At 35.9% G+C, this 14,785-nt stretch overlaps 1 protein-coding gene across 1 annotated transcript; it reads right to left on the bottom strand.

Moving 5' to 3' along the window:
- Positions 1–7,915: 7,915 nt before the first annotated feature.
- LOC116211284 (zinc finger CCCH domain-containing protein 32) lies at positions 7,916–13,546 on the bottom strand. Its single transcript, XM_031545594.1, has 7 exons — positions 13,177–13,546; positions 12,886–13,028; positions 12,012–12,074; positions 11,736–11,855; positions 11,364–11,657; positions 10,610–10,927; positions 7,916–8,675 (listed from the first exon to the last, which is right to left on the bottom strand). Exons 1-7 carry the CDS (start codon positions 13,271–13,273, stop codon positions 8,274–8,276), a joined length of 1,437 nt encoding a protein of 478 aa, XP_031401454.1. The 5' UTR covers positions 13,274–13,546; the 3' UTR covers positions 7,916–8,273.
- Between the last annotated feature and the right edge of the window lie 1,239 nt (positions 13,547–14,785).

The following is a 14,785-nucleotide window of genomic DNA, read 5'->3' as shown; positions in this document are numbered from 1 at the left end:
TTCCTTTTTTTTTTAAATAATGTGATGATAGATATAATTGTTCCTTTTAGATTTATGAAAATAATTTCTCTGAAACAAACAAATAATTAACCACAAAGAATGCACGTGAAATTTACGGATGATATTTTATAGAAAATAAAATAATGAGAATATAAAAACTCTCCCTACTCCCTCTGTCCTTCTTATGGACCAATTTTCGTTGTCTTATATAACGTAATTGTATTGCTTTCGTATAAAAAAAAAGAAAAAAATCATGTTATTTGGTGTAATTTAAAAAAAAAATGTGACGATAAACGTAATTATTCCTTTTCGATTTATGATAATAATATCTCTGAAACAAACAAAAGTAATTAACAATAATTATTCCATTTCGATACTTGAAAATAATATCTCTGAAACAAACAAAAATAATTAACAATAAGAGTCGAATATATTTACATTCCAAGAGTTTGGAGAATAAAAACGACAGAGATACAATCTGACAAGAAAGAAACTTTCTCTTCCAACAACAAGAAAAGGACATCAAATCATTTTGTCCAACATAATGTAGTAGGCGGTCGCCACTTTGTCCAACTGGATAAATTTCCACATTAGGGTGGCCTTTTGAGTATACTCACATTCTTGATAATGATTGAATAAGGCTCCAACTTTCAGATGCTCGGGTATGTACATATACGTGTATATATATATATATATATAAATGGAAATATGATGAGAATTGTGTTCGGTAATTATGTTTGGGATCTTCAGGAATGTGCATAATAAACTGCATTTTTTGCATTATATATATATTCACAAGCTTTTATGGGAATAACTAGGTATTAGTTTGCTCAAGCATCGAACAGATACTTTACTTTGAACTTCAGGAACTTCACTTCTGAAAAATAACAAAGATACGAATACAAGTACGATAGGAGATGTAAGAAGAACGTTACAATTTATAAAATGAGATTTGAACTGCATCGGGGAATCATACTAAATTAATATCATAAGTTCTAGACTTGATATCATGCATATAAAAAAATATATAAAACAAAATTGTGGACGACATACAAACATTGACAATCAGCCTGTTATATGTATGTATGTGTATATATATCTATATATATATATAAGCAAGATATAGGGTGGACACTGCCAGATGACCACAGAACTCTCCATTTCTAAACGAAATTTCCTCGGCTTTTTTAGTTTTTAAAATTTTAAATTATCTTTAATTATAATATTAACAACAAAATCTTTTGAAATAATATTCCATTTAAAAAATCGACAATATCATAAAATCTTTTGGATAATACGATAATCTCCAATTGATGACACTATGAAATTTCTAAATGGACTTTCTAGGTTTTTTAAATCTTTTAATTTTCGGAATCATTTTTAATAAAAACTATTTTTAAAAGATATCTCATTATAAAATTTGATTTCTTGATTTCTTTGATTTTCATAATTTATATATTATTTAATAATCTTGAACTTTTTAATATAAAAGTTAATATTTCATCACGATGGCCTTAGAAGGCTCCGTTTGTGAATGAATTTATCTTTATTTTTTGAGTTTTATAAAATTTTAAATTATACTCAATTATAAAGTTAGCAACAAAATCTTCCGAAATAATATTTCATTTAATAAAATAAAAAATATCATAAAATCTTTTGGATAATTCAGTGATCTCTGTTGAATGCAATATGAATTTTCTAAATGGAACATTCTAATTTTTAAAAAAATTTCTGATTTCCGGAATCATTTTTAATAAAAATATTTTTTAAAAGATACATCTCATCATAAAATATAATTTCTTGATTTTTAAAAATTTGTATAATCTATATATTATTTAATAAAATTTTATTTTTTAAAATAAAAAAAATAACATTTCATCATACAAATATTAACATCAAAAAAGTATATATTATTATATATTCATACATAATATAGATATATTAATATATGGCTATGTGGAAAATTTTTATTATATATAATAAGAAAAATATATATGAATTATATTGTTTTATAGGTATCTAATTTTTTAAAATAGATTATATAATTTTATAGATATACATGGAATTTCTAGTTTTTTGAATTTTTTATTTTTCTGAATGATTTTCGATAAAAAAATATTTTTAATGATATCTCATCATAAAATCCAATTTCTTGATTTCTTTAGTTTTTGTAATCTATATAACATAATGTATTTGAAATAAATGAGAAGATTTTATTATATGTATAAATATTATTTAATAATCTCGAATTTTTTAAAATAAAAAATTAGCATTTCATAAATAAATATTAACATCAAAATAAGTATATATATTAGTATATATTGATACATAATATAAAATTTGTTAATATATGGTTATGTTGACAACTTTTAGAATATATAGTGAGAAAAAAATATATATGAATTATATGTTTTTGCATATATCTATTTTTAAATATAGATTAAATAATATTTATAGATATATATAAGTTAGATTTTCTTTTAAAAAAATCAGGTTTGTTCACTGAAAAAATAATATAAATCATATTATATTTTATCTATATCTTTTATGATATTTATAAGGGAAAATAGCCCCATATAATAGTGACTTTATTTTCACTTCCTAGCACGTTTTTAAAAGTTGTCACGCTCTAACACAAATCACCATTTTATTTTCAGATCTAGCACATCATTAAACCTCGTTTTTAAAACTTAATGACATCTCTCTCTTAAGATAACGCCATCAAACATTAACTAATGGTGGGTCCTTCTTCCATCTCCTCCTCTTCCTCCTTCACGCCTCTGCCTTCCCAGCTCCTCCAGGGTTCCACCGCTTTCCTCTTCCCGCGACCCTCTCCAACTCCTTTCCTCGGCAATCTTTGCCACTGTCTCTTCTCCCTTCCTCGCAAGGAGTCTCCTTCTCCTCCTTTTTTCTTTCCTTCGATTTCTCTACAACGAAACCCTAGAAATTGAAGAGCAAAGTGATAGGATAAATCATGCTTAGTTTCTCCAATTGAGGGAGAGGAAACAGGTTCCGGTTGCAGTCATTTCTTGTTTGGGTTGGTGGGGTTGGTGTTTCAAAATTCATTTTTCGATTGTTTGGGAAAGAGGGAGCAGGTGGCGGTCCCGACTAGCTTTTCTATTTGATTGCGAGAGAGGGAACAGGTGATGGTCCCAACTACGACACTTTAGAGAATTGGATATCGGGATCATCAACTACCAATCATCCAATCTAATGCAAGAATTCCAACAAGTCATCAGCCAAAATGCCAACCCATAACATGAACTTAAACATGAAACTAAATCAGCTCCAACACAAAACAAAACTCAATAACAATGACAGATAAGCTGTAAAAATTCGATCTTTCTGGGATTTTCGAGCTAGATTCGAATTGGGCATATTGGAAAACTCCTGTAGAGGAGCATTACCCGGTGAAAACATCGAAGCTCTGAAGCAGCAGCTTGAGCAAGCTTGCAATCCTCGACCTGGATCCCATTTCGGCAGAAAGATTCGAAATTGGAGCAAATTTAGGCGAATCCCTTCTCAATTCATGCTCATGATCCATTCATTATATCCATGGGCAAGTTTTACCCCCAAAAAACACGTCATATGCATTACTTTCCATCTTAACCCAACAAGTACTACCACAAAAACAATCTACCTAAATCATTTCTATCAACACAAGATTCCCAAATCTAACGGCATGTTTGTTTTCAGGGTTAAAATCACAAAAATTTTAACTTTAACTTTAACTCAACTCACTACACAACAAAAATACACATTTCTCAAGTCAAAAATTTTAACTTTAACTTTAACTCAACACACTACACAACATTTTGTCATTTTCCACAATCAAAATCGAAGTTACTTTAACTCTGAAACCAAACGCACCGTAAATATCTCAATCAATAACCACAAAAAGAGCAAAAAAGTCTATAATCAACCATGAAAGAGCCTACGTCAAAAATTACCAGCTCCAAGCACAATTCTTCTTCTTCTTCTCCTCAAATCTTCCAACATCAAATTGGAGTGTGCCACTACTCTGTTGACTGCCATATTCTTGTTCAACACCAAATACTTTCATTGAGCCCTTTTAATGGGTCTCCATTGATGTTGCACTTGCCTTTGTTACTTCTGTTGTTGCCCTTGCAGATAAAGATATGGCTTGGTTTGAGTTGTAGCAATGAACTACCCTCCATACTCACCGATATAAGAGATTTTCACTAGTTCACAAGGTATCTAAGGATAACATATACCCACGCCATTAAATTGTACAAAGGTGTTCAACTTATATTCAAATAATAATTGACAATTTTTTTATGACTTACACAGACATAGGTATTGCCACTATTTGCAGTAAGGACTCTACAATCTTTCTTAGCTAAAGCAATTTCTTTAAATATTTGTGCCTTAGGAGTTGGTGCATTTGTTTCCTTTTTACATGCAAATAAAGAGTAAGTGGTGAAAGTTGCATGGATTTCATTAACATAAGATATATCCAACTTGCTTGTAGCTTTGGTGATCTAAAATCATAAACACAACCAGGTCTAACAGAAGGAACCTCTAGCACAACAAGACGTTATTGGTCATGTGTAATCACCTCGTGCATAAAAGGTTGACTCATGTCTCCTGAGTCAGTATTGTTTCTCTTTTTAACATGTCCAACATGCAGGAATGCATTCAGGCTTAAACAAATCATAAAATGAACATATTCCACCAACATAACCTAATACCAAAAACTTACCCGAGTTGTGAAAGATTCAACTTGGTTATCTTTTTTTCTTTTTACCTCTCCTTTTACGAGTTGTGGAAAGTTAAGCTTGGCTATTTTCTTTCTTGTTGCTTCTTCTTGTTGTGGGTTCTTTTCCACTGGCATCCTTGTTTCGATTTTTTGGCCTCCCTGGTATTTTTTTCACTTGTGGAGGCGACACTAGTAGATCTTGTACTTTAGCCCATAAGTTCTTACCATTTAGGGATTCTTCATATGCTTTCAAGTACATCTCCCTTTTAAAGTACTCATGCACATACTTTTCAAGTTCTTCTCTGCTCCAATAAACAATGCAATCCACATCATCTAGGCAAGGAATGCCATTGAGGTTCCACTTTCTACAAGTACATATCATTCTCTTTAAATCAACCACATAACCTTTCCCAAGATCAACACCCTAAAATTTTGATTCCCCAACATCTACAATGGCGCAACGCCTACTTAGTTCCATGGCCTCCTCAACTTTCTTGTTCACCCTTGGGCATAACTCATCAGTAGACCCAATCACCAACTTCCTCTTCTTGGCCATCCTTTTCATCTATCTAGTTCTAATATCTTCCAACATATCTATCAACGGTTTAGCCCTCGCTTGCAAAATGTAGGCATTAAAGCACTCACATATGGTGTTGTGAACAATGTCACATTTATTCCATTCACTAATAAAAGCTCTACAAAACTTCTGAGAACCTACCATTTCTTCATTATCTTCTTCACTACCTAAGTCACTCAAGCAATCATCATCAGTTACACTTCCATCATCATCATCATCATCTGAACTAGCATGCTGAAAAGGATCATATTCACCCTTATCATCATCGTCATCCTCCGCTGCATCATCTTCACTATAAGTTTCAGCTTTTCTATCAGCTTCAACATGTATATCCACAATTTTATGATTCATCCCATACTCAATCATCTTCCAAACTTCAAAGTCAGTGTTCATGTCACACAACCCAACAACCAAACTAGTATCATGGATCAAATACCACATCCTTTTTGGTTCCTTATACCCAAATTCACCAAGTATACTCCTTAACTCAACCCAAGACACCTTATCAATATCCACAAGATAAATGGTTGATGAACCCCCAATGTACTTAACTTGTAGCCTAGACTCCATATATCCTCCATGGTGTAGTCTCAAACCAACCTCAGTTCGAACCCTACAATAGCCAGAGCATGTAAAAATTATCAGCACAAATTTATTGTCATGAACTAATCGTAAAAGATTAAAAAAAATCATTAGTTAACAAATAAAATAACGAACACCTTCAACTAAATTAATCATCATTAATTATGAATAATCAAATAAAGTAATCAATTGTAAACAATTGAAGTAATTGAATGTTTTAGCTTACATTGTTTAACTTTGATTTCAATAAACAAATGAATAAATTGACAACTTCAACCACGCAATTTAAGGCCACTTGCAAAGTAAGGGAATAATCTAAGTCATTTGTCTTCTTCAATGTAGTAAAGAAGTAGGGCCCAAACGCAATAAAGAAACGAGGAAATTCGCATATAATAACTGTAAAGAAACAAGGGAACTTATTAATGATTCTCCAAACTGTCGTAGTTAGGTCCATCACTTGTTCCCTCTGTTGCAATCAAACAGAAAAGCAACTCGGGACCGCCACATGTTCCCCCTTTCTCAAACAATCGACAAATGAATTTCGAAACATCAACCCGAACAAGAAACGATTGAGACTGTAACCTACTTCCTCTCCCTTGATCGGAGAAACTAAAAAGGATTTATCATATCAATTTGCTCTTCAATTTCTAGGATTTCGCTGTGGAGAAATTGAAGGAAAGAAAGAGGATGAGAATGAGACTCCTCGCAAGAAAGGGAAAAGAGGCGGCGACGAAAATTGCCGAGGAAAGGAGGTGGAGAAGGCCGCGGAAAGAGGAAAGCGGTGGACCCTTAGAGGAGCTGGGAAGGCAGAGGCGTGAAGGAGGAGGAGGAGGAGGAGGAGGTGGAAGAAGGACCCACTGTTAGTTAACGTTTGATGGCGTTATCCTAGGACAAAGACGCCATTAATTTTTTAAGACAAAGTTTAACGATGTGCTAGATCTTTGAATAAAATGGTGATTCGTGCTAAAGCGTGACACCTTTTAAAAACGTGCTAGAAAGTAAAAATAAGGTCAAAACTATGTTATATGGGACTATTTTCCCTAGTTATAAATATGAATTATTACATACAAAAATAAGAGTTTATTCAACTCTCAAAGAATATGTCTATAATTATACGCGAGCTCTCGAAGCTATGTGTCTCTCTCTAGATCAAGTGAGTTAATTAAATTTATGTTTTGATTTTTCTCTCATCTTTATCAAAAATTTTCATTCTTTCATTTTCTCTAATTTTTTACTTTTTTCATAAATTATTTTTTCAAAATTGGTGGTTTGAGTTTCATCTCTCAAAATGTATTGAAAATTTATCTATACACAAGCTCTCAGAAGGTAAGTTATTTTATCACTAAACGTGAATGTTGTTTTATATTTTATTATTTTTGTTTCATTTTAATTCTCCAAGCAATTTTTCTTTTTAAGCAACACACGGCTTTCACGACTAGTATGTGTATATATATATATATATATATATACACACACAAAAGGGATCACTGAAGACGGAAAATCACCCTTTGATTAAATAACAGATATAAAGATAAAATCATCTTACGTATGAACATAAAATAACATAAAGGCGTTTGCCCCTTTGCCAGGGTCAGCAGGTCCGCCATCAACACCAATCAATATATGTCAATGGCTCTTTAAGGGCTTATCATGGCTAAATACGAGCACTTCATCCTCAACCTGAGTCGGTATCAACTCGGTCCGCACTTGGCCATGTCAACCAACAGGCTTAGTCGCTCAGCAATGTACACCGAAGAATGCTACAGAGGAATTCTAAGAGAATCACATATATTTTGGAGCGGATTAAGACTTGATTTAAACATGCAATTGATGAACAGTGCTCCATACGATTAGTTATCTGTAGCGAAGAATGCTATAGAGGAAAAATGCAGTTGTCTGAAATCCCCACAAAACGCCCTGCGGCCGGACCCAAGCCAACACCCATAGAGAACGTTTAGATCTATTTAATACACACTCATCATCAAGGGCAGAAACGAAACAGATATCAGCGAGAGGGAAAAGAAGATCAGGGCAAGTGAAAAGGAATGGGGAGTATTAAATTACCCGATATCGTTGATTCCTTGTACATATTAAATGTTCACCTAGAGTGTACTTATTTCAAGATATATAATATGGACATCGACAGCCTCAACAAAGGATGATGACAATTTCAACCCTAATTAATGCTCTGATTAAATCAGACTGGATTCTCATAGACCCCAATACCCAGTAATGCTGCCTCTAATTACAATTGCCCTATTTATCATCATTATTTATATTAATAGTAATAGTAATAATAATAATCGCCCCAAGATATAAACAGAAATCTAATGATGCTGCTGGTGATTGTGGAATCTCATTTGAGATGGCTTCCTTTCTTCTGCCCTAAGTCCTTCAGCTTGATATACGAACATCCCCACCTTCTTTCGTATTTCTGCTACTACTCAAGGGAGCCGAGCTCTGGACAGGGAGCTGAACATCGGAGATTGATACGGCCCCCGTCTGGGAGAACATCAGGCCCACCGAGCTGGTCGTGTTGCTGCCGGAAGGGACTCGGACGGAGGGGTAGGAGTCTTTCATGGAGGAGCCCGGGATGAGTTCCGACCTAAGCTCTGAGGAAGGTGGGGCCAGAGTTCCTCCTAGAAGGGACCCGACAGGGTAAGGCGCGACAGGCACGTCAATGAGAGATGAAGCAGATGGGTTGTACCTCATGGGCCCGATCGGGTGGTCGAACTTGCAGATGGACCCAAACTTGCAGTGCCCATTTTGCAGGTAGAAGCTGCAGGGTTGCACGCCCTGTAGAATTACAACTATGTTGAGCATCATTAGGATTGACAGAAAAAGCAGACTATTCTTTCCTTATTTCAATCACAAAAGTATGCAGAATCATATATAAGATACTAATTAGGAAGACAATATTGAATGGCACTTCAAAAGCAGAAGAGACGTTACTAATTAAAATGATGGTTACATAATTAGGCAAGTATATGGACCATATTACCGCTCCAGGTTCGGCAAGAATGACAGCTAATTACTTGATTTTGTACAAGAGATTCTCATCACAACCAAGAGAGAAAGCAATAAACTACAAATCAAGGGGACATAAATAAAGATCAGATCTGATAGTTCCCTACTTAACTTATAGAACCCTCTCCAACCCTTACTTTCCTTTTGGGGTTGAACCCTGTCTCCAACTTCATTGCCACATATTTACAAGGAAAGAAAGTAATAACAGAGCATCTTGTTCACTGAAAAAAGGTAATAACAGAACGTTTTGTTCCTATTCCAAGAACTGAAAACAGAAATGTAATTTCACGGCTCAAAAAAAAAAAAAAAAAAAAGAGGAAGAAAACTCTCTCCAGATCACTCTGCAGTCTTTTCCCCATAAAGGTCATCTTAGATCCCAGAAAGTTGGGGTAGGTGCCGAGGAAACACTAACTATGGCTTTTGATTAAAGGTTGAATGACAAGTTCCTAAAAGAATGGAAATTTTTTTTCCGGGCGATAATCTCTGGGAGCAAATTTAACATTTCTTAATCAAAAGTGACAAAAAAACAATCCTTTTGAGAGCCTGAAGTTTTTGAGTAGGAATGCAGAAAAGCATGTAGTAGAAATTCAAGAACTAGTCTTAAGAACACAATGCCGCTTCTCATTGGTGATCACGATAATGCATGTATTTTTTTATTTGCATGAAGACATATATGTAATTCATATACATCGCAGAGATCATCCAGCCCTGAGTACGAGCTCACTGTGTTGCTTAAGATGTCAACATTTGCCAGAATAGATGCATGTTATTGAGTATTCCCAAAAATAAAATTAAAAAAAATAAAAAGGTAATTCGACCCATTAAAGGAAAAAAATCGATCAGAGTGAGCTGCTTGAGTTTACTTAATATATAGAAACCGACATTCAATTTTATCAACCCGCAATAGTCCAAATCTAAAATCCAAAACATAAAAGGAAGTAGATACTACTGAGTCCATGAAAGCAAAACTTCCATGTCAAAACTTTCAGGCTCGGAAAATACTTTCTGAGGCATTAAACAGTCAATAAAATCTATTTGACTGTCATTATTAGAACAAAAATTGATATTCACCACATCAAGCATTGAGTAAGTTTGCCGATACCCCAGTACATAGTTATAGCCAAGCAAATCAACATGACCCAGAAGCGAGTACACTATATATTTTAACCCTGAGCAGTACGAGATGGCTTATTTTGGTTGAGAATAATAGATAATAAATCCTTCAAAAAATCAATTACTCTCTAGGTCTGAACTAGACAAAATTTGGCTTGAGTTCGTTCATGGAAAGCAAGTTGAGGCGTCACATCAACATGGAATATATTCAGACTTCAACTTTTAAAAGCAAATAACTCAACTTTCAATGGGAGAACAGCCATGGCCCAGTCTGTGAAAAGACAACACATTTTTATAATTTCACTGTGTCTTGTCCAAAAAAATTTCACTGTGCCGAATTTCACAATATGTAGCTAGCATGCACTACCTAGCAGAGATCCTATACCTATGGAACAATTTCTCAGTTTATCTAGAAAAAAAAAAAAAAAACACAGGTGCATTATTATCTTAAAAGTTTAATAAAATCAACTTAAACTTCCGAGTAACTTTACATAAAAATTAAAGTCTACATGAGAATCTCACTATTTTCCATAGATAATAAGAGTAAAAAAAAAATGCAACCGTAGAAGCAACTACAACTATTTCCATACCGGGCGTAAAGGAAGACCAAGCGGACTGAGGACGAAATTTGGCCCTTGCAAGATTCGGTCCCTAGGATGGTGAAAACGACAAGATGATCCAAATTTACAGTCACCAGTTCTCAAGTAGTACTGACATTCCGGCTCACCAGGCCTCTCGGGAAACACTTGTTCCTTTTGGCTGCCTCTTGAAGGTCCGCCAGGAGAGGGAGCAGGAGGATATGCTACTGTAAGTGCAGAGCTCGAGGAAGAAAGCTGTGCTACATCATATAAAGAAGCTCCTCCAACTGCAGGTTGAGCACCTGGAGATAATGCCGGGCTTACAGGGGCCTGCACAAGTAAAGGCAAAGATATCATGGAAACTAGTCAATTGACCTGGGCTTTGATCCTACTATAATTACTGCATTTTCTTTTTATTTTTCTGTTTCAGTTTATATTACAATTTCATCCAAGGGGTTTCATATTTTTCTACCAAAAAATCTTTCCAACTTTTAACAGTTACATGCATAGTTGAACTTATTTTCATGAAATCAGCATTAAAGTTCTAGAAGTCTAAAAATCATTTCATACTTTCAAAAATCAATCAATAGTTAACAATTTAGAATAACTTTTCAGGTATATCAAAAAATTCTAATCAGCACGCAGCTAAGGGTTTTCAAATGGAAGATTTACCATAGGATCACTTCTCTGGTCTAAAATATATACAGATAATATATGGATGAACAGTATTAAGGAATTTTATGTCATGATATGGCTGCAATCATACTGAGTAAGGATTCCAGCCAGTCATTGAAACGACTCCAGGAGAAATCAGCACATGACCATATGCCCCAGGAACATATGAGCCAGGCAATAAAGTAGGCCTAGCCACTCTTAAGCTGGTTGCTGCTCCTCCATATTGTTCAGGTACAGGAGTAACCGTGGGAGACTGCACCGGGGGATAAAACTGAGGTGCAGAGGCTGGCATCGAGGAGCCAGCAGGTTGAGGATGGTGGAATTTACAAGTTATACCAAATTTGCACTGCCCCGTTTTCAAATAGTAGGAGCATTCTTTCTCACCCTGATGAAAATTATTAAAAATATCAAGAGAATGGATAGAAAGATAATAAGAAAGAAGAATGAATGGATGAGCCTGTACCTGTCTTAAAGGGTATCCATAACTATTTAATGGGACACGACTCAAGGATCCAGCGGCATGTTTTGGGTGGTGAAACTTGCACGATGCACCAAATTTACAGGTCCCGGTTTTTAGATAAAACTGCAGATACAGCAACAACACCCTCATGCTTAAACATTCAAGCAAGCAGAGAAACATTTCGCAGATGACAGAGAGGCGTATACCAGACATTCAGATTCTGAGGAATCCTAAGTCGGACGCAATCTTATTTGTGATTAGGGATTCAAGTTTGATTACCTGACATGCAGGTTCTCCCGGTCGCTCTGGGTAGTCCCCTGTAGCTCTTACAGCTGCTGCCACCTGAGCATCGCATGCGGATTTCAGATTAAAAGTCATCATTGCCCAACCGAATCTCTATATGTAGTGGTGCTTCACAACAAGCCAGAAAATGCATCACATGGTGCATATTTTATCACATCTGCTGAAAATATAGTAAAACTCTCCTACAGGGAGCTAACAGAAAAACAGGGCAGACAATCATTCTCCTTGTCTTTCACTTCAAAGCAATTGGCAATTATCTTTTTCATTAACTAGCCCCACAGCAATCAACAACATCTCCTAATACTACTAGCCAAGATGATCCTCATTTACAACATCAATAATTTACCAGTTCAACCATTAAGATTACGCATGATGCGTAGCAAAAACTTCACGAAATCACTATATACACCTCTGCAGCACACATGTCACAAGAATGCACAAACTCAGCAATCAATGTAACTTGAAGAGAGCAACATCATGCACCTCCTACACCACATTAGTAAGCTAAACACTGATATGTACTATTAGAATGCACACAGATCTACATTTTCCCTACAAAAGGACGGCCTAGCATCAGGGGACCAGAAGTGACTTCCAATCAACCCACATTGCTGAACAGCGAAACCCGTATCAGAACATCACCAGTATAATTCACTCTGAGGTCCACCAATCAGAACTAAAGCGCCTAGACAATACATTCTCCGCACGGCCTACAGACAAGCAGAACTAAGGAAACATCAAATTCCATTGAATATCGAAATTTAGCTTCCAATCTAGATTCCCTAGCTCTGAAGAGTCCTCGACAAATTGACGTAAAAGGCAAACAATGCACGGAAACGAAGAGCATTACCGCGGCGCGATCCCGGGGGTGATTGTAGCGGCACCTCCTTCCATATCCGCAGAACCCGGTCCGCATATAATACGCGCAATCGGGCACTCCAGGCCGCTCCGGGTAGGATTCGCTGCTGCCCAGCCCCAATTGCCACATTGACTCTGCCGATTTCCCCCAAATCCGAACAGAAACCCTAATCAGCCCCCCACATTGCACAGAACACCACACAAACAGCAAACCCCAGAAAAGAGGAGATAAAAAAAAAAAACACACAGAAATGCGAGAGGGTCAGAGTTTACGACAAGGAACCTTCGAGCCCGGTCTCCCCGCCTGATGGGGCCCAGTCCGCCGGCTGGTGGCCCGACTGAGACCCGTTCCTCGCCGGGTTGAGTCCGTACAGTTCCATGACGGGAATCCGAGCTATTTACCCTGCTCTGTAGACGCGAGGGATTGACAATACAGACAGATTATTGGTACAGACTGTGGGGTGGGGTGGGGGAGTGATGATTGGAGACGTCAGATGCGTGAGAACGGAGAAGGAATAGGGTAGATAGAGAGATTGATTGATACAATGATACAGTGCGCGAGCGCCAGAGAGAGAAAGAGAGAGAGAGCGCTAAAGCTTAAAGCTTTCTCTCTCTAAAAAAAACCCACTCTCTCACTGATCACTCTCTCTCTCTCTCTCTCTCTCTCTATAAGATCTTTCTGCTCTCTCTCTCTCTCGCTAAAGAGTATGTACGGTCAAGTTTTGGGCCTTTTTTCCGTCCTTTTTTATTTGTTATAATAATTTAAAAATAAATTATTTTTCATTTTATTTTGAAACTAATTTGAGTTCGTTTTGTTTGGTCCATATTATGAGCTAATTTTAGCGAGTTTCCAACTCATATATAGCAAATTAGGTGCTCAAATTTGTAGCTGAGTGTCAGATTATGTTTTTCACGAATCATAGATATCATTAACATACAAACTTAGACTAGTTTTTGCCATGGCTATGAAGTGATTTTAGTGCGTCCTAAAATGTTTTACACTGCAGGTAAAGTTCGCATTTTAGGAGAATTAGTTCGTCGTTGCAACTTTCTCATGATGTATTTTTTTGAAATTCAATTTAATTGGGTATATTTTAGGATTTTTTAATTTTTCATGAACAGTAAATATTATCAATTTATTAACTGAGACTATTTTAAATAAATTCACCTTATTTTGTCGTAATCGTGAGATTATTTCAATGCATCTTTTAAAACGTTTACATTGTCGGAAAGCCTAGCATGACTGTGTGTTATGTGACACACGGTCATCATGGCCATTCATCCGTGGGACTCATGAGGGCCCAAGCGCGACGGACGGTCATGATTATGGTGTCAATATCGCATTATAGGAGTATGGGCTTGCCACGATGACGTCCTTGTGATGCGATTTTTGGGTTTTTAATTTAATAGGGTTGCTTTTTGATGCGCTTTTCTGGAGCATTTTTTATTTTTATTTTTATTTTTTTGTTTATTTATTTTATTTGTAGGGTGCCCGCCAAACACAGACACCTGAGTTCTGGAAAAATAATTTAATCAGTTAATAAAAACATAAACAATTGTTTTTTGGAGTTAAGCTGGAACCGACACTTTTGCTTTCTTGTCTGTGAAATGACATGATTGCCCCTGCCGGGGACATTTTATGTACTTGTTCGGAACTCAAGTACAATAATTGTGTAGGACCGGTCCTCAGGTTCACGTGACCGTAGGCGAGGCGAAACTCAAGTTCAATACCTAATGGACCATTAGTATCCCTTTATTGAATATTTAAAATTTTTATATATTAGATTTATGAATTTTTATTGTGATCGAAAAAATAAATTGGTCCAATCTCTTGATGGAACGAGTAGGGTGGACTCCCTCGTTCCGACAGCCACCATTTCTCCTCCTCTTCT

This window comes from Punica granatum, chromosome 6 (assembly GCF_007655135.1).
Source record: "Punica granatum isolate Tunisia-2019 chromosome 6, ASM765513v2, whole genome shotgun sequence".
Classification (NCBI taxonomy): Eukaryota; Viridiplantae; Streptophyta; class Magnoliopsida; order Myrtales; family Lythraceae; genus Punica; species Punica granatum.
This window is presented reverse-complemented; position numbering and strand designations above follow the sequence as displayed.

Bases quoted from the DNA above. Each gene is read 5' to 3' on its own strand.
- LOC116211284 (XM_031545594.1), bottom strand. From the start codon at position 13,273: ATGGAACTGTACGGACTCAACCCGGCGAGGAACGGGTCTCAGTCGGGC. The intron at 11,658-11,735 runs GTACAGGCTCAT...AATTTTCATCAG, and splicing joins ATGGATACCCTTTAAGACAG to GGTGAGAAAGAATGCTCCTA. The intron at 10,928-11,363 runs GTATGATTGCAG...TTACTTGTGCAG, and splicing joins CTGGCTGGAATCCTTACTCA to GCCCCTGTAAGCCCGGCATT.